Source organism: Stylophora pistillata, chromosome 1, assembly GCF_964205215.1.
Source record: "Stylophora pistillata chromosome 1, jaStyPist1.2, whole genome shotgun sequence".
In the NCBI taxonomy this organism is placed as follows: Eukaryota; Metazoa; Cnidaria; class Anthozoa; order Scleractinia; family Pocilloporidae; genus Stylophora; species Stylophora pistillata.
In genome coordinates this window covers 61,092,044-61,116,217 of record NC_142519.1, presented here as the reverse complement: position 1 = coordinate 61,116,217, position 24,174 = coordinate 61,092,044, and the positions used below count along the sequence as shown (strand labels likewise).

The window sequence follows — 24,174 nt, the reverse complement described above, 5'->3', positions numbered from 1 at the left end:
ACGAATCAACTTAACGGCCTGCTCCCAGTTGGCTTGTTAGCTCAATTGGTAGAGCGCTGCACTAGTATCGCAGAGGTCAGTGGTTCGAAGCCCGTACAGGCCTGATTTTTTTCAGGTCTGATTTTCGCAATTGCATTAATAGCGCTCTCTACTGCGAGGATCGTGCATCATACGTATCTATAATCGCAGTTCAAAATATATGAACTTCATATATTCATCATATTATCTGTTGTCCAATAGTTGGCTGCAGACATTTGACCCGCAGTTAACTGACCAATGGCCAACTATCCGTTGACTATTGCCAACAGTTGGCTGACAGCTGGCCAATGGTTGATCAACCATTTGTTGACAGACAGTTTTTTTGAGTGTCGTTCTTCACAGTAACTGACAAATGCACAAATTGTTTTTTGCGGTACATGTACATCTAGTCAGAAATATTTGTGTCTGTGAGCCTGTTATAGAATAAATGTAACTATATATTTCAGGTATAATAATTCAAACACAAAAGTGATTCTTTATGAAGTCACCAATGGCCTGCTCCTTGGCGGTAAGAGCGTCTCGTTTCAATACGAGGCTACAACTGTAGCTGACCTTCAACCCAGCATATTGATCTCCTCCCCAGTCTACCTCTCCTTTGCAACTCTGCCGCCTAGTTTGTCACCTCGCGAAGGGAGGAAGTTTGAACATAACTCTGATCAGGTAATAAAAAACTGTCTTCAAAGTGAAGTAGTTAATTATTAATTAACGGTTGTTAGATGATGTTACGCCATGTAGCGATAATTATCAAGTCCAGCAGTCGTGTTATCAGATGAAGCCGAAGGCCTATTGATTTTGACAGTCTTATCTTCGCCAATTTGACGAAAACTGGCATTTGTTGACTTAGTAGAATTGGGTGTGATAAGTGCAGTTTTACGTGTGCGAAAAAACAAACAAAACAAAACAAGAGAAAAACCATAGCGATATTTTAAGGCTAAGACACTTCCGGGCACTTACAATAAAAAACCAAAAACTTACTGCTTTTGTTCCTTCCAAGATATTTTAAATAAATTGTATGACTTGTTTCTGTTTGATTTTGCAGGCTACATTCAGTACTTTCCGCCCTCTCCCGTACGTAACAGTCAGCTTCCATGCTCCCGCCAATGGCTCGTTTGATGCCGGTGACAAAGTAGACTATGAACTGATCCTAAACAACATTGACTCAACGATAACAGCGTACTCGTTGTCTGTAGTCGTAACCTTTGAGACTGTCGACACCAACAACTTCAACACATCTTGCAGTAGAGGTTCGCCTTCATTCAACGCTACCACAAAACAATCAAGAGTCTTCGTTACACCTCTGGCGCCCTCAGAAAGCATTCGCTGCAAGTACGAATCTCGCCTTCAAGCTCGCATCAGCCCAAAGCAGTTGATCTCCCAGATGGTCACAGTGAAGTACTACAATACAGACGTAGGGAACAACCCACAGAATGCTGCGAGTTATAATGAAGAGAAACATGCTAACATTACTACCAAGCCCATTGATACCTCGATACTGTCCAGTCAGAACGCAGATAAGTTACAGGCTGGAGATCCAGTTAATTTCACCCTTCGCTTACAACTCCCTGAGTGTGAGACCAACTTGAGTGTAGTGGTTGATTTACCTACAGTCCCGGAGAGTGTCATAGATCTGACTCGTAAAAGGAGGAGTTTACAAGGAATTGGAATCGGAAGTGAAGAGGATAACTTAAGGTTGGCGGTGTTCTTTTTTTGTCTCTTTTTCTGTTGTTATTGTTCGGGAAAAATTGTTTCTCCTATCAGAGCGCAGGGTAACCAAATATTTTCCCGCATCTAGCCCGACCTAACTCAGTCAATCAGAATTTTATGATATGACCTCTAACTAAATTTTGATAAATTCCCTAGAGGTTTGTTGTGATGAATATAATTGATGTCAGAATCACGCAATTTCTTACGTCATCGAATCAAAACTTTCCTCTGGTCTTGGTCTTAACTAAATTTTGCATCCACGAGTAACCGGCTTCTTGCTCGCTTTTAGCTCCTATCCTGGAGCTGAGGGACTACTCGCTACTAAAGACTATTTTTAAAGCACTGTATTCTGATAACTGGCCCTCCCATTTAAATTTGCAAGTCGTCAAACCCATCAGGCATCTTCGTTCCAGAGTTGCTCCAAGGCTTTATGTTCCATTTGTACAAGGCACCTTTCAGCTTTCAGCAGCCATGATTTTTAACGAGTTGCCAGCAAATTTAAGGAATTGCACAGATTTTAAAGAGTACTGCAGGCTCTGCAAGGAGTTCTTGAAGGCGCGCACTTTGTCTTCCTTGTAAAGATATAGAAACAACCACCACCACCAACCAATATATTCTGCATATTTACTTCCATGTATAGTTTTTATTACAATTTAGTTAGTCGTTATAAATTAGTTTTAATATTAAATATTAGTATCGTAGGCCTTCACAGATGAAGAGCCACACTTTTTATGTGGATATACTGTGAATAAACCGTTATTATTACCATTATTATTATTATTATCATTATTATTATTAGTTATTCCTCTTTTCCTTTCGATCAATCTCTTGTTGTAATTTTACTAATTTAAAGGGGATAATTTGTGCACCAAGATTGAGCTATAAAAAACGTAGGTCACCGTCCACTGATTGATAAAGAAAAATTACAATTTCTCCGGAATGCGTTTGGGCATTTACGCCTAATTGCATGATGTCATGCGCAGTAAAGGATGCGCAGTACAGTACTGACGGTGCGCGCGCAAAACATTTTTAAACTGCGAGTTTGTGAACATTATGACGCAAACGATTATTGCGTGTTGCGTGTCGCTATTCTTAGAGAGTCGTTTTCTTGGTTTTCAGCCGTTATAACCAGTTCGTTTGCAAAAGCGATTTCCGTAATAGCTAACGAACTTTTGACAGATTTCATTAGACTCACCCGGGTTTTAGAGCCATTTTTGTTATATTGGAACAGTCACAGTTTTATCTTGGTTTCACTGTTTCCAAATTTGTGGAAAGTTTTAACCTTCAGTGTTTGTTTATTTTGAACAGGTCTCGGCGCAAGCGCTCTTCAGGTGTGGTCAACACCCTATCTCCTGTTCTAAGTGACAGTTTTGTGAAGTATGGAGATGGTCTAACTTTATCTCTGATCCCGGCCATTACACTTCTGAACCCTACGACTCTGACTATAGCCTTCGGTACTGTACAGAATCTTCCCGGCTCAGGATCCAACGATACAGTTGAGATCTTTCTCAAGTTTAACACCGCAAACAGACCACTGATCCTCAGTGGGCGGCGCCTGTACTTGGCAGTTAAGTTAAACTTCGATGCTGGGTCAGATAGTGGTGTGAAACAGTTTGTTATCATTGGGCCATTGGTGAAGCCGCTTCTGTCCATTGTTAAAACTGTGGAGGTATGATATCTTTGGCGTTTTTTGATTTAGTGTGGTAATAACAAAACCAAAGCACTTCGTGCCTTATTGCTAGATGATCAAGTGCCTTTTTTTAATATATTTTCCAGATAGTAGAGACGAACGTGGACTCTCCTCTTCTGTTATTTAACATAACCATCAGTCACACCAACGCCTCTATTTATGATGCGAGCAACCTAACTGTTGAGGATTTTACGCAAGGAATGGATTTTTATGATTCTGACTTGTCGACTCAAGGGGCCTTTGTTACGTTTCCAAGAAAGAATACCTTTGAAATTCGTTTTACCCTTCGAAGTCTGCGTGGTGAGTTTAGGATAACTTCATCTTTCAAGAGTTCGAAATAGCATTTTTATTCAACCCCGTTCGTAACCAAATCTTGTTTTTTGTTTGTTTTTTTTTTTACTGTAAAACATGTGATTGAGTGGTTGTATGATTAATAGACATATTGATTGGGTACAAAGCTGATCTGTAGGGGCTTTAAAGGGTGTTCATGTCCATCTCATTCGCTTCAAGTTACATAATTTTTTTTGTTACCTGTTTTCTTTTATTGCAAAGCCTTCGTTTGACTTGTTGATTGATCGAGAACAAGTATAAAAAATCTGCGAAAACAACGTAGTACTGGAGACCTGTGGTTAGTAAAATGGATCGCTCGAAGAGAAATTCCATGTATACAAACAACCATGTATTATTTTGGCTACGTTATAAACATTATAGGCCTGAAAAACGACCTTCAACGTTTTGCTTTTTATTCATCAACCTGACCGTGCGGCGCGAAAGGCGAGTGAAGTGTTAGGGGCTGATTGGCGATATCAAATACGCGCATTATATCATCGTAATTTTACGTGTGTGCAGTTAATGGTTTTCTCAAGGCTGGAAATGATCCTTTGAAAGTACCGCCGTTTGAATATGAATATAAAAGTAAATAACGCCTATACTTCCTAATTCAGCTATTTCATTTCAGGACAACAGAGATGAGGAAAACTTATTAGAGAGAAATTTCTAAGCTTTATCCAGAAAGATTGGATCACAAATTTTGCTCTGCAATCCTCCTGGATCAAGTCAAGGATGTTGCTGCATGGACAGAATTTCTTGTACACAGAGAATTTTAATTTTTATAGCGCAGGCAAACGAGGTCCACAATCCGCCTTGATATTAGAGATCCAGTATTGCAAAGACATGAATCTGAATTTGGTTTTTCTATTTTATAGTTGGTGAGACAAGATCCTTCATTTATGTGGCTCAATTTAAGGTGGACGAGAAGGTTGGTGGTCACCCACTTTAAACTCAGTCAGTTGTCTTGGTTCAGTCATTTTACTCGTGTATTTTGATTTGCTTCCATTAGGAGCCGACCACACTACGTATCCCCGCTGTAGTGACATGGAAGAGTGTACAGGTGAGGGCACCTGAACAGTGTGATATTGAACAAGAACTGTTATGTCCTATACAGTCTGGAAGTGAAGCAGAAAAGTGGAGTTTTAGAGGATATGTTACGTTCCTAAATGAGCTCTTTTTATTTCTTGTTCAGCTAAACAGCCTGTCTTACAGATTGTCAAGCGATGCCAGCACATCTTGTCTCCAAAGAGCTAACGTGGATGAACCTGAGGTAACAATGCAGTATACGTAGCATTCTTTTTCGTTTTGCAAGTGAGAGAAGCCTGAGCAAAACGAGAGAAGCGTAAGCTAAGCGGGAGAATCGTGAGCCGAGTGGATGTCGCGCGATGCTTTATTTTACTGGAGAGTTAGTGGCAGATCTCCGAATTATGTTTTTGCTCATTAACCATGTAATATATTAAAAATGTCATATTATTTTCTAGCGTCGTAAGGTGTTTGGTTATTTCGCTCTTGGTGTCTTCCTCGGTTTGTTAATCGGAGCTCTGATTGCTGCCATCTTGATTCTGGTGGTTATCAAGTGTTGCGACAAAGGCAAGATGGCGCCATATTATACGGTGAGTCCTGAAAGATCGGTCGGCAAGCATGCCTTTGAACAACTTGAGACAATCACATTAGGACACTTTTTTTACTGGAAGTGCTTTAAAGTTGTTTATATGAAAGTGAGCAACCAAAGTTTGAGGTATTGTGTCTACCTTATGGTGGATATCAATTCATGACAATTTCTTTTAATTTTCAGGTGTTGCATTTTAATTTCATTTGATGGTCAAACTTTGCAGAAAGGTCGAAATTAGTGAGACCTTCTGTTTCGTTGTTTTTTTTTTTTTAGCGTCCGGCGCATTGTTCGTAATTCGCACACTTCGTATTTTTCTTTCATTGTTGCCATTTGTGAACAGAAACAAACAAACACAAACCAATAAGAATAGTAAGAAGAAATCAAGGTGTTCGGCGAACTGTTCAAGCTTATCGGGGACCATATCCTGTATAAATTGTATTTAGGGAGAAGGGAGGGCGAGACCTTCCCCCCCCCCCCCCATTACCCTTTGACCATATTGTATCAACTATGGTTGTTTTACAGAATACATTATTTACAAAAGCTTATATTTCGTCTGATCCTAAAGCCCTTTCATTTGTTTCCTTTTTTAGCGCTTTACTAATACAACCACCATGACAGTTCTGACTGGAGGGTCTCAGTATATTTACCACAGCAGCGAAATGCCAGACAACAAACCAGTGGAGACGCACAAAGAAACCAGGTGAGAAGAAAAATCTTCCTAACAGAAGTCTTTTCCTGCGTGTATTTGCTCATTTTAGACGTAGCTATGAAGAGGAGAAAGCGACCCACGATAAAAAACTGCCACTGTTTTTGGCGACTCAAAGCTCAGCCCGTCTTACCAACAGACAAATCTTCTCGCGAGGTGAAAAGAAAAAAATCATGTGTTGTGCAATGATAGGGAAAGACAGAACGTTGGGTCTTACAATGACGGTAGTTGTAGAGGCACTGTTTTTGGTTCATTAAAATCAGGACACTGTGAGCGAAAGAATCAGAGTTTGAAGACTAAAGATTTTTGACGCTGTTATCTATTTAACAACTAGCATTGAGCTCAAGACTTTTATCGCACCCTTATTAACTATCCTGCATTTTAATCGAGTGCGAATGATCACACTATCCCGGAGAAATCTAATTTTCGTTCAAAACTTAACAAGACAGGCTTGTGTTTTCATTGAATATTGGTACAAATGAGTCACGTCCCTTAACTTACGATCCATCACAGAATAAAGAGTCTCATAGCCGATAATATTGCAGAATTTGTGATATTTGATAATTGTATTGTATTTTTTTCTGTTTGACTTTCAGTATTGTTCAGACTGACGAGAGCATTGTGCCTATTCTGACTCTGGACAACGCAGCTCAGACAGAGAAAGAGTTTAACAGGTAAAGACTGAAATCAAACAGTTCACTGCATACGACCACTTAAACATTTTGTAACATCGTAAACAGTCGCTATTTTACAGCACTTTATGCAGAAATTATTTTAGTGTCCTTGTGACGAGAAACGTCGTGAAAAACTTTTTCAAATTCGTTACTGCAGGTGAATTAACATTTGCAGCTTCACTGTTGTGTTAGAGTGCTCTTCGACTTAGTGTCGTAAACTAAAACCAAAGTAATTACAACAACCAATCAGAAGAAAAGAAAATAACCCGAAGAGCTAATGAAAACTCAAATTGCCTAAAGCGAGGGAAAACGCTGGCGACCAACTCGTGATTGGTTTTTAGTTTGATTGGTTGAGAGAGTGGCGCAAGTTTCTGGACAAATCGCAGGGCAGCGTAAAGCAAAGCCAATGCACAGGGCGTATTATCGCCATGCATAGAATGTTAAATCTTTCATTATTATTTTTATTTTTTCCCAACTGGACACTTGCCTTTTGTTTCCTCAGCCTTGATGTGCAAGCTACGGCGGCTCTGGATGCTGACCTAGAGGCTCAAAGACAAAACATGTTTATCAGAGCTCTCAAACTGCTGGCCAAGAAATTGCGGGTTAAAAGAGACATATCATCCGAGCAAGAAAACAAGGTACATTTACCTTTAATGGCTACGGTGGAAAAATAGAAAATAATAGAATTATGAAAAAGATAAAAAAAATTGTCGCTAATCCAAAAAAAAAAACAACAACAAAGTCCACCTTTCGGATTCCAGATTTAATTTTGGTTTCGAAAGTTTAATCAAGTGAAATACTGAGAGCCTCAGGGAGGCTTTACAACAAGTTCATATCAGTCAAGCTGCAAAACAATTGGACATGGATTTCCGTGCACATTTAGTTAAAGGAGAGTGCATCTTGCGTGAGTGTATCGTGTTTGCGTGCACGCGCGAGTTGAACGCACCTTTGAAATAGATTCGAAAGTAAATACTAAAACCTAAGAACGGACTCGCATACAATTTTTTGGGTTATTTCTTTCTTCGTAGTTTGCTTTGGAAATCAAGCAGGCTATTGGTGCAGTGGCATTCAAAATGGCAGCAGAGTACAGGCGGAAATCTGCTGAGCTTAGAAAGAGTCTGGCAGCAGACGGAAAGGTAACCTGGCCTTTATGATACTAGAGCTTCCAAGGTCCCATTTGGAAATTGCCCTTCTATTTTCCATACATTTGTAATTTTTTTTTTTAGAATTTGGTGCGTTATCAAGGTAAAATACTCTTATTGATGGGTTTTTCAGTTCTCTTTACCTTCGTACTCGATCATGTATCGATATTGTTGGGGGAAACTGGACGTTGATCCTTCTAGGGTTTTGGGAAAACTGCCTTTAGTAATGAGTAGTTATTTGACTTTCCAATTAATTGCAGTGTTTTACTTGTTTTTGCAGAATCGTTTAGATGCCTTACAACGGGAGCAAGCGAAAGAGCGAGAGGAAACTGAAAACAAAATCAAAGGACTCGTGAACGAGGTGAGGAGAAATGCAGATGATGTATTTGGGGTTAAAATGGGCTTCATCAATGCCAGACAAACCTTCGTAAGATTATTCCATCTGGATGCAAGTGAATCAATATGTACTGGTCCAGTTTATTTTTGTTTTTGAAAGTTTGTTTATTCTGGTTTTTGGGTGTAGCGTTTCACTTTGGTGAGCTTGAAGAAAGTTTGAAGCAGCGATTAAGCGAAACAGCTACTGTGTCAGAGGCCAATCGCACTAAAAAGCTCAAATGTGACGTATTAAGTAAAGTTTCTCAAAACCCAGCTCGGAAGAAAGACTTTAAAACGACAAGAAGCATCTCTGTATGGTAAGGCTAATGGCAAATATTGTTCCTTTCTTATCTGCATCTTGGGCAGTTCCTTTTCATGGACTTCCGGAAGATACTAAACAAGAAGGAGGCCCTAAACTACTGTTAAAAGGAGCGCGAAAATGACCACTGTGGCCTGGGTTCGATTCCCGCACTCCTTTACAGAGGACAAAGAACCACTGTGGTTGTTTGACGAGTATCACTGTTAAATTTTGATATCTTACAAATATCTGTACAAAAACCATGAGTATCTTTTGTTTTTTTGTTCGATTCAGCGAGAGAAGAAAAACATCCTTGAACTTCTAAAACGGCGGCAAGATGCCCAAGAAGAAGAGCTGAAACAAAATCTAAAACTGGAGCAAGATGTTGAGATGGAGAAGCTCAGAAAGGTAAAAAAAACCCTTTCTATGGGCTAAATTCATTTTTAAAATAATATTAATAACCATAAAAATCAAAAGATTGGAGTTCAATTGCTACTTTGTTTCGATCTCTCCACTTGAGTAGTTTCCAACTAGATATTCATCACATGAAATAAAATGTTAGAACCACATTGTATAGCTTAAGAAACAATACTGCTTCAGTGTAAGCTTTCATTTGAATAATCACACACTCGGATTTTCTCACAGAAGTAGATGTTGAACTATGTTTTATAGCACACTAAACAGTACCGTATAAAAGAGCTGGTCAGTAGCTTGTATGACATTGTTACTAAAGGGTTTTATTCGAAGGTACTGCGGTTTACGCTAGAGAACCTTCTTGAACACTGCACGATGAAAAGCTTTCATTGGCATGCTCACACTAGCTAGGGGTTTAACCCCCCCCCCCCCCCACCTCCAAAAGTGAAGCCCTCAAATTAAAGGGAAAAAATTGAAACTGCTACAGTTCTTGATGCCAAACGGTTGCCTGTAAGTTAGACTACCTATTTTGCTTGTATTCGTCTTTGCAGGAAGTTTCGATAAGTAAACGTTTTGCGCTGAAAGAATCTCAAAACCAGCTTATACAGAATTTAGTGAAAGATGCAAAACTAAACGAAGAACAAGCGAACGCTATCATGAAGAATCATTTGGCTAACATGGCCGCCATAGACAAGGCCACCGATGACGAGCGAGTCAGACGTGTCATGGCGCTGGAAAAGAGGCTGGCTGAGAGAAGAGCGCTAGCCAAACAGAAAGTAAGTGACAAAGCCGAATTCGACTGAAATCGGTTATCCACGTTTTACCTTTTTTTTAGTCGTCCTATTTTGTACTTTGCAATGTTTTTCAGAGCTTATTGCGATTGCATGTTGTAAAATTACAACAGCCAATTAGACAGAATAAAAATGGTACAAGGAGCTGTATAACTCAAAAACCAAACGGAAGTCACCAAGTCATGATTGGTTTTAATTTTGAATCAGATTGACTGAAAAAGTGCGACGAGTTTTCTAAACTAATCGTATGGCGAAGTAAAACGAAAAGCAAAAAATGGGGTTACTTCTGATTACTTCTATTGAAAATTGCTGCGTTGCTTTTGACTTAAACCTGTCGCTTGTTCGCAGCATGAAGAAGAGGAACGTAAGAAGAGAGATTTAGACAAGTTAGAACAAAATCACGCTGAAGCACTGGAAAATCTTGTCCGGTAAGATTATGTACTCTGCTTTTATCAAACCCTTCATGAACATGTACAAATTGAAGCTACCTTATCAAGATGTCTAGAAAAACTTGGCAAATTGCTTAGAGAGAGATAGGGAGGTAAGGGAGGGGGGGGGGATGGGGGTTTTAGCGACGAGAAATCGTCCAATCCAGGAGTGGGTCGTAGTCAATTCCTGCCAAAGGAACTGGGATAATCTCAGGTCGCAAGAGCCGTTTGGCTTGTTAAACTAAACCTTCCCTATCATCTTCTTGTCACTAGGTCATCGAATCTCAACTCAGAAGATGCTGCGACTTACTTGGAAAGATTTAGAAAAGACTTGGAGGTCGTGAACAACAAACTTGCAAAGGACAGAAAACGCCAGGAACAGAAATTACATCATAAACTGACAGCACTTAAGCAGAAAAGAATTGAAGAAAAGGTACACAGACTGGTTCTGTAACGTCGTCAATGAGCTAACTTACTTTGTTCAAAGATTAACCTCTTGCCTCGTTTCTTGTGAAACTTCATGTTAGATAATTTAGCTGTTTCGTCATTGCAAGTTCTGTTAATCTTCTCCGTCTTGTTTGGTTTATTTTTGCCACTTTTTTTTTATTTTTTTATCTTATCGAACTGATATATCCACGCAGTCCTTAACAATTCTCAATGCTTTTGCTTTTTACCTTCACAGTTTACCTCTAACTTTGAAGTTGATTTTGAATATCTTAAATGACAGAGTAGTCCTGGTTTTTTCTGCCTTAACATAAAATTTGGTAATGCCCTGCACAGACACCTGCTTTTGTTATGCAAGTAATCAATCTATTGCCTCCGAATGGGCGGTATTTCGGCAGTTTTGGTTATAGTGTCTGCAGAAAAGTTTAAACTACCTATGAAACTATTAATTTTGTTCTGCTTCCTAGCCAAAATCGCCAAAGAAACAAGACTGTGTGTGCATAATTCCGAACGACTCTGATAGCTACATTCAGTTAGCTTCAGTTAATGTTATAATTTGGATATATCAACAAAGTTGAAATGGTGAATTGGCCACCGTAATGATTACAAAAGCTGACGTTTCGAGCGTTAGCCCTTCGTCGGAGCGAAACATTCGCTCCGACGAAGGGCTAACGCTCGAAACGTCAGCTTTTGTAATCATTACGGTGGCCAATTTACCATTTCAACTTTATTGATATATCCAAATTATTTCGTTACTCCCACCGACGCAGCCCCAAACAGTTTCTTTCGAAACTATCAGCCTTTATTCAGTTAATGTTGTTGGTTCTTTCTTAACTTGTTTTAATTGATTTTAGGTGCGCGAGCATCAGCGGGAAATCAAGGAATTTGAAGAACAACAGGATGAGAAGTTTGAACGAGTGGAAATTGGTGAGATGAATTTACCAATTTTTTTTCATCTTACTTTACGCCTGTCACCAAGTTTCTGATCGTAGCAGCATATGGGACGCTTATCACATTTTATTGATCTGTTAATGCTTTGTCGAATGATTGTTTATCAGTTGATTTCGTTTCTTTTTGTCAGTTATTGCAGGTATCTGAGTAACTATTTTGCAGCAAAATTGATGAAGCTATCCCATAAATGATATCTGTTTAGATTAATTTAATGCAACTCACCAATATAAGCTTCTAGACGGTTGAATTTACCCCTAACAATAGGAATATAACGCTAGTGCAACTTTTTTTTTTCAGATACTGTGTCTTCCATAACTGAGAAGCAGAAAATTTTGCAAAAACATCGGGAAGAAATAGAGGAAATAGAGCAAACTTCAGACAGAGAGGTAAGCTCTTCTCACAACGTGCCAGAAAAGTGTCTGTTATGCATCTACATTATAGAGGCAACCGGACTGGCCAATTTGTCGTTGTCGATAAGAGTACAGACAACGATGCTCGCGTTAACTTGTCACGCCATGGCCACGCACTGAAATAATCGTTTTATTTCACGTCGATATTGTGGTAAAAAGCAAATCGACAGTGGTGTAGCGCGGGCTTACTGGGTTGTGCCTCGTGAGTCCACAGCAGCATTTAACCACCGGGATGACGAATATCGTTGTCAATAAGAGTACAGACCACGGTAAACCGCTGTCGATTTGTTAATTTAATGTTCAGTGTTATTAAACAGGGACGTAATCAGGCTTTTGTAGTTTGAGGTTGGGGGTAGCAGGTTGTTTTAATATAGATTATCGCTGAGTAAAAATGTGCCACTACACCCTTGGACTCGCCGTCTTAAGCCACACCCTTTTCAAAGTAATACATCAAATTTGACACCGAGCCTTTTGCCAACATTTCGTGGTTTGACCTGTTCTGGGTACGAAGTTGAGTCCCACGTGGTCCTCTTTGGTTATCATCGAGCATATCGCTCTGTACCTCTTAATTCGTGACAGCGGTTGTTATGTTTTTGTCGGAAATTTCGGGCTGGAATTGGCGCGCGGTCACCCAAGGTAGATCTTCTTGCGCATGCTCTACGTTTGACCGCTGTGATGCATAAAAACAGAGCTGCGAAAAGGAGTATTGTATGTCCCAGTGAGTTCGTCCATTCTGTTGTACTTGGAGAGTGACTTGTATGGCTTTTTTTCTTTAAGGCTGCTGAACAAATAGAAGCCCTCAGAGATCAACAGACAAGCGATGGGAACCAGATGATAAAAAGCAATACTCAAAAAATGTATCAGGAGTTGGTAGTTAAAGGTAAAGGTATTTATTAGAAGGATATAGATCTCGTTCGATCTATCGGTTAGCTTTTATAATTACTTTGGTTTTGGTTTTACGAAACTCAATCGAAAGGTGTGCTCCAGTTTTAACTCTGATTATTTCAGAGGTTTGTAGCTAATGAATTTCAAAGATAATCATAGAACAAAGTGGATTCACACCGATGTAAACTGGAATTTTTTGTAGGTTTATCTGAGTCTGAAAAGGAAGCAATTTTGGAACGGCATATGGCGGACCTTGCGATGCAGCAAGACGCGAGAGAAGAAGAGAGAAAACGTCAAAGGGGAATGCTGGAGGTTAGTTAGTTTTTAGTCTATATATATATATTTTTTACTCAGCGAACCAGTTGTCTCTAACCGAAAAAGTTTGCTTCCAGAGTAGCTTTCCTTATCTGGTATTAGACAGACTTTGAGTAGTGGCATATAAAATCCTGTAATGTGATAAAGAACTTCTTTATTGCAGAGTCTTTGAGATATGAATCTGAAAAGCCACAGGCTTGGGGGTCGATGCACAATATTTCCTGCTTTTACCTGTACGCGCACTTTTGCTGAAGTACATTAATATGAACTCCACAGCTCCACAGGAGCAAACTACACCTGAAATATCAGTAAATTTTCTTGCCGGGTTAATTGTTACTGATAGATTGATTGGTTGATTAATTTAGAAAAGACTAGAAAAACAACGCGCTGCTTTAGAGAAGAAAATGAAAGAAGAACAAATGGAACAAGCCAAAATCAGGAAACAAGAGGACAAGATCGTTGGGTGAGTCCTCGAATTATTCTTTCTGGCAGACCTTGTAAATAACATTTACATTGGTTTCAACTAAACTCATTTGCGTATGCAGTGGAAAATTTTTACTGTCTCAGAGTGCAGAAAGATTTTAATGATTTCATCTCTGTTCTTGACCTTTTTTCCGTTTATTTTTACTATTTTCCAAATTTCTTATTTCCATATCTCTTTATTAACCTGGACGGAATTAACACTCAGGTTCCCAGTTCGAGCTGCACACTTATTTCCTTCTCTACAGTAGTTGGGAGTGGACAATGGAATGTATTTCTTGCTGAAAGGCTCGGTGGACATGAAAGTTCTTTAGATGTGCATTGCAACAATTGTTTGATAGGAGAGCAAGTGTACTCATAAAGCGTCAAGCGACCGAGGCGTAACTTTTCAATCTTTACAGGGATTTGATCATTAATCAAGTTGCGATGTCCGAAGAGGAAAGAGAGAAAATAATTCAAGAACACGAGAAGAACTTAGCTGCACTTGAAAGCAGGTAGGTTTTTTTTTTTTTTTTTTTTTCATCAGCCTCACTTTACTACTTTTTACTCGTGTTTTAGTCGTACCCTAAAACATTTAGCCTCGGTTGGGGAGCCTCAAATCTCCGTCTACTCTCAAATAACTTAGCTGAAGTCTCACGTTCCAGGTTTTGTTAACTACTGTCTCCCTGTTAGAGCTTTATTCCAAATGCTTTTGTCTTGGTGTCGCATTTTTAGATCCTGCCGGGTTCGTGCCAAGATCCGACCACCACCGCTTGCTTGTCAGTCGACGCAAGTGATTATAGATGCCGCTTAATTTTTATTTGTCTTTTTTCCTTTTTCTCCTCTTTTTAGTCTGACCCTAAACAAACTTCGTCAACGGCAGATGTTGGAGGACAAGCTTGCACAGCGGAGGAAGAGGAGAATGGAAGAGTTGGAACGGAAACAAATGCATGAGACAAAGGTAATAAATTTCTTAATTAGCTGACAAATTTTAGGGGAAGCCCCTAAATCGATACCTTCTTCGCCCGAAAATTGACACAGAAGCGAGTGAGAAATTCGAGTGCGAAAGAGTTTTTTTTTCTGTGCCGTTATTTTTGCGTCTCAAAGGGACTGGAGTTAATTTAAAAGTTTTCCCACGTATTGGATTCGTTTTGCGTTTGATCCTGTTTCAAGAGAATTAATCCATAACTTGCAAGTGAACGAGAGAGAGGCTTAATCACTGGCGGTTATTTCCTAAATGAAAGAAATCCCTTATTTCTTGGATTATGTATTTTATCTGTTTAACCTCTTTTAGGATCGGGATTACGAGGATAGAATATTAGTGGAAGGCGAAGATATAGATATGATAAAGAAACACGAGCAAGAGAAAATTGCGGCGATGAAGGAGGATGAGCTCCAAATCGATGATGAAATGGAAACGGTATGGATACTTTTAAATAAATAAATAAATAAATAAATTAATAAATAAATGAATAAATAACAGTTTATTAAACTCTCTTGCAGTAAATTACTAAATTAACGAGTTATAATACAATGAAAACTTAATAAGATCGACTATACACATTTCTGTACACATTAAGTTCAAGTTATATACACCACACCAGAACATGCATCGCATTTGTTAAAAAATACTTAGAAGTGAAAAAGTCTTCGGTGCGCTTCGTTCCACAGGTAGTAACGTATCTGTAAAGGTACAGCTGGTCTGATTTGTGCCTTAGGGTGTAGGGACAGGTATCGTCTAGGCGTGTTGGTAGAAGAGGATGAAGAGGGTGGTTTAAATCCTTTATTTTGCACATGTGTTCTTTACATATCTTATCTCTTCTATACACAAGGGTCTCCGCCCGTGCTAACTCGAGAGCATCTGAGTAGCTATCAGCACACGGGGAAATTATCTTAATGTGCACCTAAACCCCCAAATTTTTTTTTCGCTAAGCGAAATAGGCGTATTTTTTGGAGTATTTCTGTACAAAAATTTTTTTATTTGCTCAAATCTTCAATTTTCTGTGCCCAGTCAAAATACGGAAAATCGGCCGCCATCTTGACTCACGACCGAGTTTAAAGAGGAATGGTTCTAGCGGGTAATGTGACGTCAAATCGTGAACACGAAAGTCTACATTTCACACGTTTTCACTTGTTTGGGAAGGTTGTAGTTGATATTGTCCGAAATATGCCGACTAGGTGCGTTGTACGAGGAATGTATGAAGCGCGATACCCTCTTGCAAATTTCGCACGTTGCTACATCCTCCTACAACACACTTATTCGGCATATTTTCGGACAATATCAACTACAACCTTCCCAAACAAGTGAAAATGTGCGAAATGTAAACTTTCGTGTTCTCGATTTGACGTCACATTACCCGCTAGAACCATTCCTCTTTAAACTCGGTCGTGAGCCAAGATGGCGGCCGATTTTCCGTATTTTGACTGGGCACAGAAAATTGAAGATTTGAGCAAATAAAAAAAGTTTCGAACAGAAATACTCTCAAAAGTACGCTTATTCCGTTAAGCCAAAAAATGTTTGGGTTTAGGTGCACTTTAAGCGCCCTTTTTTGTATGGATTCAATTTTGTCAGACAGATAACCTGGGATAGATTGCCACACCGACACGGCGTACTCTAGAACAGAGTTAACAGAGCTTGTATAGACCTTTAACATGCTACCTTGGTCAACGCCGGCTCGAAGTAGAATACGTAGGGAGTAGAGCTTCTTGCAAGCTTTGTTATATATGTGGTCAACATGACTATTCCACCTAAGGTCGCTATCGATGAATACTCCTGGAATCTTGTAAGTCGACACACGTGCTATATTGTTGTTACCAACAACTAATGGTCTGAGAGTAAAGTTAGGATATAACATAAAGTTAATTAACATCTCTTTACATTTAATAGGGTTTAGTTTCATGTTTTATCGTTGTTAATATATTATTTTGAACACGTTAGCTTTATACGTATCCAAAAGGTCCTGCTATGTGACTCTCTTTTCTTCTCAAAGTACCCACAAAGCTATTGGCCCACAACTAATTTTCCTTTAAATAGGCAGCTGACAATTACTATGAACCACCGAGTGTGCTAGCACCAAAATACCAAAATATGCAAGTTTTACCTATATTTATTAGTCTCACAGGCTCATTTAACCCCGATTTCGTTGAAACCTGAGAAGTTGCCCATAAATTGAAACTTTCCGCGTAGAAAAATGTCTTTAGGTATGAACAATTGAAAAACGCCCTTTGTCACAATGATTTGTGGTATTTATTGTTGGAGTTCTGATATAAAGCGGCTCTGGTTAAGGAGTCGAGTAATATTGGGGCTATAGCATCATTTTGTCAGTTGTGCTGTTGCACTAGATAACTGTTTAGTGAAACTGTTTAGTAAACCCTGAATATCCCACACCACAGTGAAATCCGGCAGCCTTTGAACAATAGCTGTTTTTTTATTGCGCCTTTAGACTTCTGCTTTTCCTCTTTGTATTTTTTTTTTCGCTAAAACTTGTGTTGTGCAATCGATATCGGTTTCAGCAATCTATAACGGTTTCAGGTCAGACAAGAAATGCTTGCAGAGAGATCCAAAAGGCTCGAGGAACATCACGAAAAACTGGGTGCAATCATAGCAACCCTACAGATTGAGAAGGCAAAACAGGTAGAACTGTTAGCTTATTTCAGGAGAGATATCTTGCATTTCTCTGTGTATGTACCTCATTCATTCTTTACCTCTGCAACACTGTCGCAGCAATTTCAAAAGATGTATTACTCCTTGACTCAACTTGCACCTTCACGAAGGAAGTGTACCTGCTTAAGATAAGGAACAAAGGCTGATAGTTTCGAAAGAAACTGTTTGGGGCTGCGTCCGTGGGAGTAACGAAATAATTTGGATATATCAAAAAAGTTGAAATGGTAAATTGGCCACCGTAACGATTACAAAAGCTGACGTTCCGAGCGTTAGCCCTTCGTCGGAGCGAAGGAAGATAAGGAACGTTTGGTCAACTCAATTGCAAGGAAACTGAACTGCGGTGAGGCTGGAGGGTTCATTCTCAGACCGGACCAACCATGTATGGGTGATCTCAGTCACAGATCTCGGACTGTTGAGGCCCTGTCTCTGGCATCTCCACTGCTCTTATGCGTAGGGAACCATAAATATCCCAGGCATTCAATACAAGGAGTACAGTTAGGCACGAAGCTTTAAGTTTTGTGTCCAAGTCTTTGTCTCTGAGCAGGTCTACTTTGCTCTCAAAATCCAATTTATTTGTGTATGTAAACAAAACAAAAACAGACAAACAGTCAAACGTGTCTCCCATTGGGGGCGTGGAAAATGACACATTTCTCAGGTTTACTTGTCTAGCTTACATGTTGCAAGAAGTACTAATATTACTTTTACAAATTGATTTCTTTCTCACAGCACCAGATTTCAAGCATATTTTTTTCCATTTTAAATTTGAACGACCATTATATCCTCAACAGATCTCAAAGATAGCAATGCAGCAACAGGCACTGGGCCAGCTTCAAGCAGGTTTAATCGATGAATTAGAATCCAAAGGAACCTTCAAGGATCCTGAAACAGAGAAAATTATGGAAAAATATCAAAAGGTACATGTTACTCTTTTTTCTTGGGGCTAAATCCTAACAAACTCACTGGATGGGACTGTTAGTTCCATTCTTGGGCCTCGCTTCGTATATTTTAAAATATTTTCTTCTGCTTAACAGGATACAAAAAATCTTGAAGATAATTTGAAACTACAGAAAGAAAGACAGGAAAAGGTGTGTATCAATTTTGTGGATACGATCTCTCTTAAAAGGTTTTATCCTTGGTAATATATTCACATGTACCATTTTATCTGGCATATGGAGATACTTGATCTTTTTCCAGCGGTATTTGTTCTTGTCTCACTGCTAATCGCGGCAACGCCGCTCAATCAGTCTTTACGAACCTGACTTATAATACACAGCTTCTTCTTCTATTGTGATGACGACTTTCGCTCAAGTTCTCCAACATGTCTGTCATTGATACTGATAACAGTACTTTTCAAGACTGCTTTCACCTGGAAGATCAGACTACACGATAAAATGTTTTTTTCGTTTAGTCATTCTTCCATTTCCCTTACTTGACTTACGTACTACTTCTCATACAGGCACTGAGAGAACGCCTTCAGGAGAGGATGCAGCAAAGAGAAGAAACTCTTGCCCAGAAACAGAAGGTGCTTCACTGAATCTTGTATTATTTAAGTTAAATTCAGAAAAACGTTTAAAGTTTAGATGCTGATGTAAATGTAGGAGAGGGAATGAACCCAACGAAGAACTCTTAATTAGGGATCTTTGAGACAAACTCAAAATAGTAAGAAAAGAAGGAACAGCGTTACAAGTAGCACACAGCTCTCTGCCATTCGCAAGTATTTGAGTATAATTTTGTTTTTGCTTATTATTTTTATGAGTAGTATGTCGATGACTGCTGGCAACAAATGTAATGTTTTCTAATGTGATGTTACGATTTCTTGCAAAGGTGCACCGAAATATTTTGCTCAACATTCCAACAGAGATTCAAAAGTCCCTCTATTTTATTTTTTTTATCAAAATTGAACATTTAACTTAATGTCTTGTTTTTTATGATTTTTTTCTCCAAGGATGAGTTAACTCAATACTTAAACAACCTGAACGTGAACAACATGGCCATGAAGCTGAGAAAAGCTGCTTTGAAAGCGAGACACGAGAAGGAACGTAACGAAATGAGGAACAGATTGCAGAAGGAAATTGACCAATCGATTAATGAATTGAAGATGACATTTGACATCAAGAGAATGCAAGCAATTGAGGAACAGGTAGTGTAAGGATAGTGTTTTTTTTAACTCTTTTCTGTCGAGTGTCTTGAAACCGAAGCAAAAGGGTTTCACTGACCAATCAGGAAGGAGGAAATTTTCAGGCAGAACCAACGCGAACTAAAATAAACAAAAAGTAACCGGCCTTAAACGCGGGAAAACGCGCGTGCCCAAATCCCTAGGGGTTTTCAATTTGGCATCTGATTGGTTAGGACTGTTGTTCTAAGTTGTGCGAACCAATCAATGCAATCAGGAGTACTTTGGTCTCTCAGTTGAGAGTAAGAAGGGCTTGTATTAAACAAGTTTTGCACAAATGGAGCAAATATTACCTTATCGTGGGATAAAATTGGACTAACTCTTTGGGATTGTCAACTAGGAAACGAGTTTGATTCTATTGAAAATGAGATTTATTTGACGTATCTGAGATATTAACAAGGTGCCGGTGCAATAAATATGTACACTTGCGCGAATCAAGCAAATAGACTTTAGAGCTATGTGTAGATCTTACATGTACTTCTTTACTTACGATAGCCCTAAACGCTATCGAATGAAGCCTTTCGATTCCCTTTAATCTTTTCCACTGAATGGGCCTGATATTTTTTCTCTCTCTTTCTCTTTGAGAATATCAAGTTGATCTCCATTTTAGTTCAACAAGGGAAACTTCAGGAAGATGAACTTGAATCTGTACTCAAGTACCTTTTCCCCAAAAAGTAAGTTCTAACTTCGTTATCAGTAGTTCTGTCATATTTATTGACAATTCCTTTAATTGCAGCTCAGCTGCGAGGACTATTTCTTTACCTCTATATTATCCGGCGGTCTTTTTCATTTGATTCTGAGGCAGTTACTCAAGAGCCAACCAATTGCGGGCCCTTCGACAGCCTGAAATGTTCAGTAAAATGTCTAAACATACTACATGATTGTTGTATTTTTATCTTGTAGTAGTTTTTCAATTATTATGTAGTAATCATTAATTGCGCAGGGCTCCTATTGATACCAGCCTAGTGCTGAAAGGGCCACCCTGCTTAAATAACGATGACTTTGACTTTAAACATACGCCTGGAGGATCTGTAAAATTCGTTTCTTGATAATGATGTACATGCACGACGCTTTCTTCTTAGATCACCTAACGAAATCGACGAGCTTCTCTCCAAGATCTACGGTTCAGGCCATAGTAAAGGAAGTAAACAGACCATCACAGACCTGCGGTAAGTTTGTAATAGATTTAAGTGGTATGGCACAATATTACCTCTTTACTTTGAGCACTAGTTTTTGTTAGATAAATTGTCGGAGAGTGTTCGCGCTATACGGGAGACATGGAGGTCTATTGTTAGCGCCAAGGACTCTGGATCGAATGCTCCCGCTTCGAGCCGTGCTGTGTTTTTGGGCAAGCCACTTCGCTGTTACAATTCCTCTCTCCACCAAAGAGTATTCATGGGTATTGGAAAACCTGTGCGGAAAACTGATAAAGTGTTAGCGGTTACCTGCGATTCACTAGCATGTTATCAAGGCTGAGCAACAATACTGCTCTCGCTTTATCCTTAAGAATGCTTCATCAACCGCGGATAAGAATGCTTCATCAACCGCGGATAAGAATGCTTCATCAACCGCGGATAAGCGCGCAGTAGTTATGCAAGTCATTCTCCATTGCAGATTTCAACTTATGAATGGGTAACGTTGCACCGTTTAAAGATACACAATGTATCTATCTATTTTTCACTGATACGCAAGTTAGGGACAAGCCAATAAAAGTGTGGAAGTTATAGGTTAAACTTTTGTGTTGTAGAAGACCAAGTGCATTGGAGGCCAGGATCCGAAGGAGAAGTTCCATCCATATGACCACGCCTCCGGCAATAAGGTACGTGTAGCCTGTTTATTTTTGGGTTTTCATCCCAACGGAATTAATTTGACTTTGGACAGATAGATTCTGGCCTCATGTGCTACTTTTCCCTTTATTTTGACGACGCTGTACTCGCATATTTTCCTTTTGAATCATTTAGCTTAACGCCTACTCAGGAAAAAGTATTGCTCATTTCTTAATGCTATGGATTTCTAAATGCCAATTTCTCCAGCTAATGATAATTCTAAGCTGTCTGTACTAGGACGCAATAAGATCGCAGTAATAAGATCGCTATATGTCGCAGAGACAGCCGTCTTCGCCTGGCATAAAAGTGAAAATGTCTGTTGTAACGAAATGATACTCCGATCGCCGCAACGCGTCGCACAAACTCAAACTGGTTTGAGTATATGTGAAGGTGTGACGAACTAACGTGTTCTGGAAGAAGCAGCCAAGTGCGGAGTTCCTGGCCTTAAATTGAATGCTAAATAAAGAATTAACTATTTGTTAGTGTAGCTAGGTCCATAGATTCAAATAGTGTAAGCCGTGTTCACCTTTTCTCTAAAAAAAAAATGTTTTTACTCATAAATAACACCAATTAAAGGGAGGAAAATATACTGAAAGCCAAAGTTATCCCCAAAATTTGCATTTTGCATACTTTGTGATGTGAAAGCGCTGGATAATCAAAAGTAGAAATTTAACGAGCAACAACAGAATTTGTCAAAAAGTTTAACTTTGATAGTAATCGCATAAGTGTGCTTTCAGTGAGATTCCTCCGTCTGATCCAAATCACAACCAATAAGAAGACGTCTTTAGTCAACAGCTGTAACATGACAGGTCAGTCATTACGTGACCTCCACAGTGTGATCAAATTGCGTTACTTCCTCCGTTATTTGAACGAATCCTTAATCATGATTTGCATTTGCACTATAGCGGCTTTTTGTGCTTTATTTTGTTTTAATTTACTTTTCTCGTTTGTTTTGTTTTCTTGGTTGTTTAGCCAGCACAACTAGCAGCACAAAATGAAACCGCAAGCAGCATTTAACTTGCGAACAAAGTATAATTGAATTTGAACTAACAGTGGTGGCGTTAATGTGTGCTATTCTCTATAATTTTACTGCTTTAACCTTGCACGTTAAACTGACTTCTTACGTCTCATAAATCTAACTTAACTCTCTACCTCAATATTCTGGTAAAGTAATCTCCATTTGAGCCGCAATTATACAACACAGCTGCCAAACGTCGGACGTGCGCTTGGGGATCAATTCTGGCCGGCTGCACGCCAATTTCCCGCGCAAAATTTCATAGGAAAACATAAGCAACCACTGTCTTGTAAAACAAGCGATAGAAATTTGAAACATTCTTTAAAATATTTTCAGGGAATCAAAAGTACGGAAAAGGAAAACTCGAGACTTTTCGAACACAAAGCTTATCTTAGTGCGGGTATCCTATTTAATTACCATTCTGTTTTGAGCTTTACCAAAAAAGTTATACGCCTCTAAAACACCGTGACGTATTGGCTTGTGTGGCTATTTGTAACCCGTGTGAGACAACAGCTTGACAACACGCCACATGGGCAGACGTTTGGCCGTTATCCATGTAAAATTAAAGTGCTTTTGTTTCTCATATGAATGTCAAGGACTTATCCCAAGAAGTTGCTGGAGTTGTTTAAACCATATAGAGTTTTAAATTTCGTGTTTTGGGAATTGTTTCTCAGCAAACATCTGCATTTCAATTCCTGTGGAGAAGGGGACCTCTGATGGGAAAACGTCAGTTTTTCTTAAATCTTACCCAGTTTATAATACTTGTTTTAGGGAAACTTGGTAGTTTGGTAGAGTACATGAAATTTCCATACAAATGTACAGTGAATGATTGCACTGTTTAGTAGCACCTGACGCACTCTGGAATTCACTAATTATTGTTAAGGCTGCCTTCAAATCAATGAAATTTTCAATATCTAAAGGGTTCAAAATATCGAACCCGTGGGCGGTGATTGTTGGATTTACGTTTTTCGTGTTTATAACTACCTATCAAATTTTGTTTTTGTAAGTATAGTTGGCGGCGGTGTAAGGGACGATATTGAGTTGATCTCTCCAAATTGTGTATAGGTTCGTTGTTTTGGGGCATACAACTTATGGAATTAGTCCCAAGAGCTCCTTTATTCGGCGAACCCACCCTCTAATGTGAATGGATAAGATCTTTTACCAAAGAGTTCAGTTAAAGACTTCGAATTTCTGTTTTTGCCTGAAGTAGCACGTGGTTAGTCTGTCTTCCTTGATTTAAAATGAATGACCTGCAGCAAAATTATTCTTTCATTCATCCATTATTTAATTCAATGCAAGTATGCTAGAAAGAGAAAGATGGGAAGAAAATGTCACCTCAACTTCTTTCTTTTTCCTTTTTTAAAAATCTATGTAGAAAACAAAGTAAAAAGAAGAAAAAGTCCAGGAAGGACCAAGACGAACTTCCACCCATAAACTTTAAGGGCAGCAAGAAAGGATTCAACCTGAACGAGTCAATTCGTGGCTATCGCACTCTTAGAGATGATGAGCAAAATGATTCCCAAAGGGAGACAGATAATCAGCAACATGCACCTCAGAAGAGAGGCTCTTATCAACAGCTGACGGAAGAAAATAATCAAGAGCTTGTGGACGAAATGTTTGGCGATTCCCCAGAGAAAGACAGAAAAAAATCAGGCAAGAAGCGGAGGAGAAGACGTCCGAGAGATGATGATGACGATGATGATGAGCCGGTCGTTTGAGAAATGATAAAATGCAGGTGTCATATCAGTTTTCATGGGAAGGGAAGTGGCGGGAGAAGGGGAGCGGTGAATGGGGTGGACGGAGGGGGGTGGGGCTGCAGCTCATGCGTG

At 39.2% G+C, this 24,174-nt stretch overlaps 1 protein-coding gene across 2 annotated transcripts in view; it reads left to right on the top strand.

The window, feature by feature from the left end:
* The window catches only part of LOC111337958 (uncharacterized), a 29,746-nt gene extending 5,572 nt beyond the window's left edge, over positions 1-24,174 (top strand). The window contains exons 6-39 of one of the 2 annotated variants that reach the window (XM_088727919.1): positions 486-699; positions 1,079-1,728; positions 3,052-3,412; positions 3,520-3,733; positions 4,639-4,691; positions 4,773-4,823; positions 4,956-5,033; positions 5,245-5,376; positions 5,966-6,075; positions 6,678-6,755; positions 7,258-7,393; positions 7,784-7,891; positions 8,178-8,258; positions 8,865-8,978; positions 9,536-9,760; positions 10,124-10,203; positions 10,477-10,636; positions 11,502-11,574; positions 11,896-11,984; positions 12,786-12,888; positions 13,096-13,205; positions 13,574-13,671; positions 14,090-14,182; positions 14,520-14,628; positions 14,962-15,087; positions 17,200-17,301; positions 18,120-18,245; positions 18,363-18,416; positions 18,788-18,853; positions 19,277-19,471; positions 20,090-20,178; positions 20,587-20,673; positions 21,252-21,323; positions 23,721-24,174. In XM_088727919.1, the coding sequence (XP_088584045.1) occupies positions 486-699; positions 1,079-1,728; positions 3,052-3,412; positions 3,520-3,733; positions 4,639-4,691; positions 4,773-4,823; positions 4,956-5,033; positions 5,245-5,376; positions 5,966-6,075; positions 6,678-6,755; positions 7,258-7,393; positions 7,784-7,891; positions 8,178-8,258; positions 8,865-8,978; positions 9,536-9,760; positions 10,124-10,203; positions 10,477-10,636; positions 11,502-11,574; positions 11,896-11,984; positions 12,786-12,888; positions 13,096-13,205; positions 13,574-13,671; positions 14,090-14,182; positions 14,520-14,628; positions 14,962-15,087; positions 17,200-17,301; positions 18,120-18,245; positions 18,363-18,416; positions 18,788-18,853; positions 19,277-19,471; positions 20,090-20,178; positions 20,587-20,673; positions 21,252-21,323; positions 23,721-24,063 (4,780 nt within the window). In that variant the 3' untranslated portion in view covers positions 24,064-24,174. Of the gene's footprint in view, positions 1-485; positions 700-1,078; positions 1,729-3,051; positions 3,413-3,519; positions 3,734-4,638; positions 4,692-4,772; positions 4,824-4,955; positions 5,034-5,244; positions 5,377-5,965; positions 6,076-6,677; positions 6,756-7,257; positions 7,394-7,783; positions 7,892-8,177; positions 8,259-8,864; positions 8,979-9,535; positions 9,761-10,123; positions 10,204-10,476; positions 10,637-11,501; positions 11,575-11,895; positions 11,985-12,785; positions 12,889-13,095; positions 13,206-13,573; positions 13,672-14,089; positions 14,183-14,519; positions 14,629-14,961; positions 15,088-17,199; positions 17,302-18,119; positions 18,246-18,362; positions 18,417-18,787; positions 18,854-19,276; positions 19,472-20,089; positions 20,179-20,586; positions 20,674-21,251; positions 21,324-22,067; positions 22,140-23,720 lie in introns of those variants that run through there. The other variant, XM_088727930.1, reaches the window with a different exon arrangement.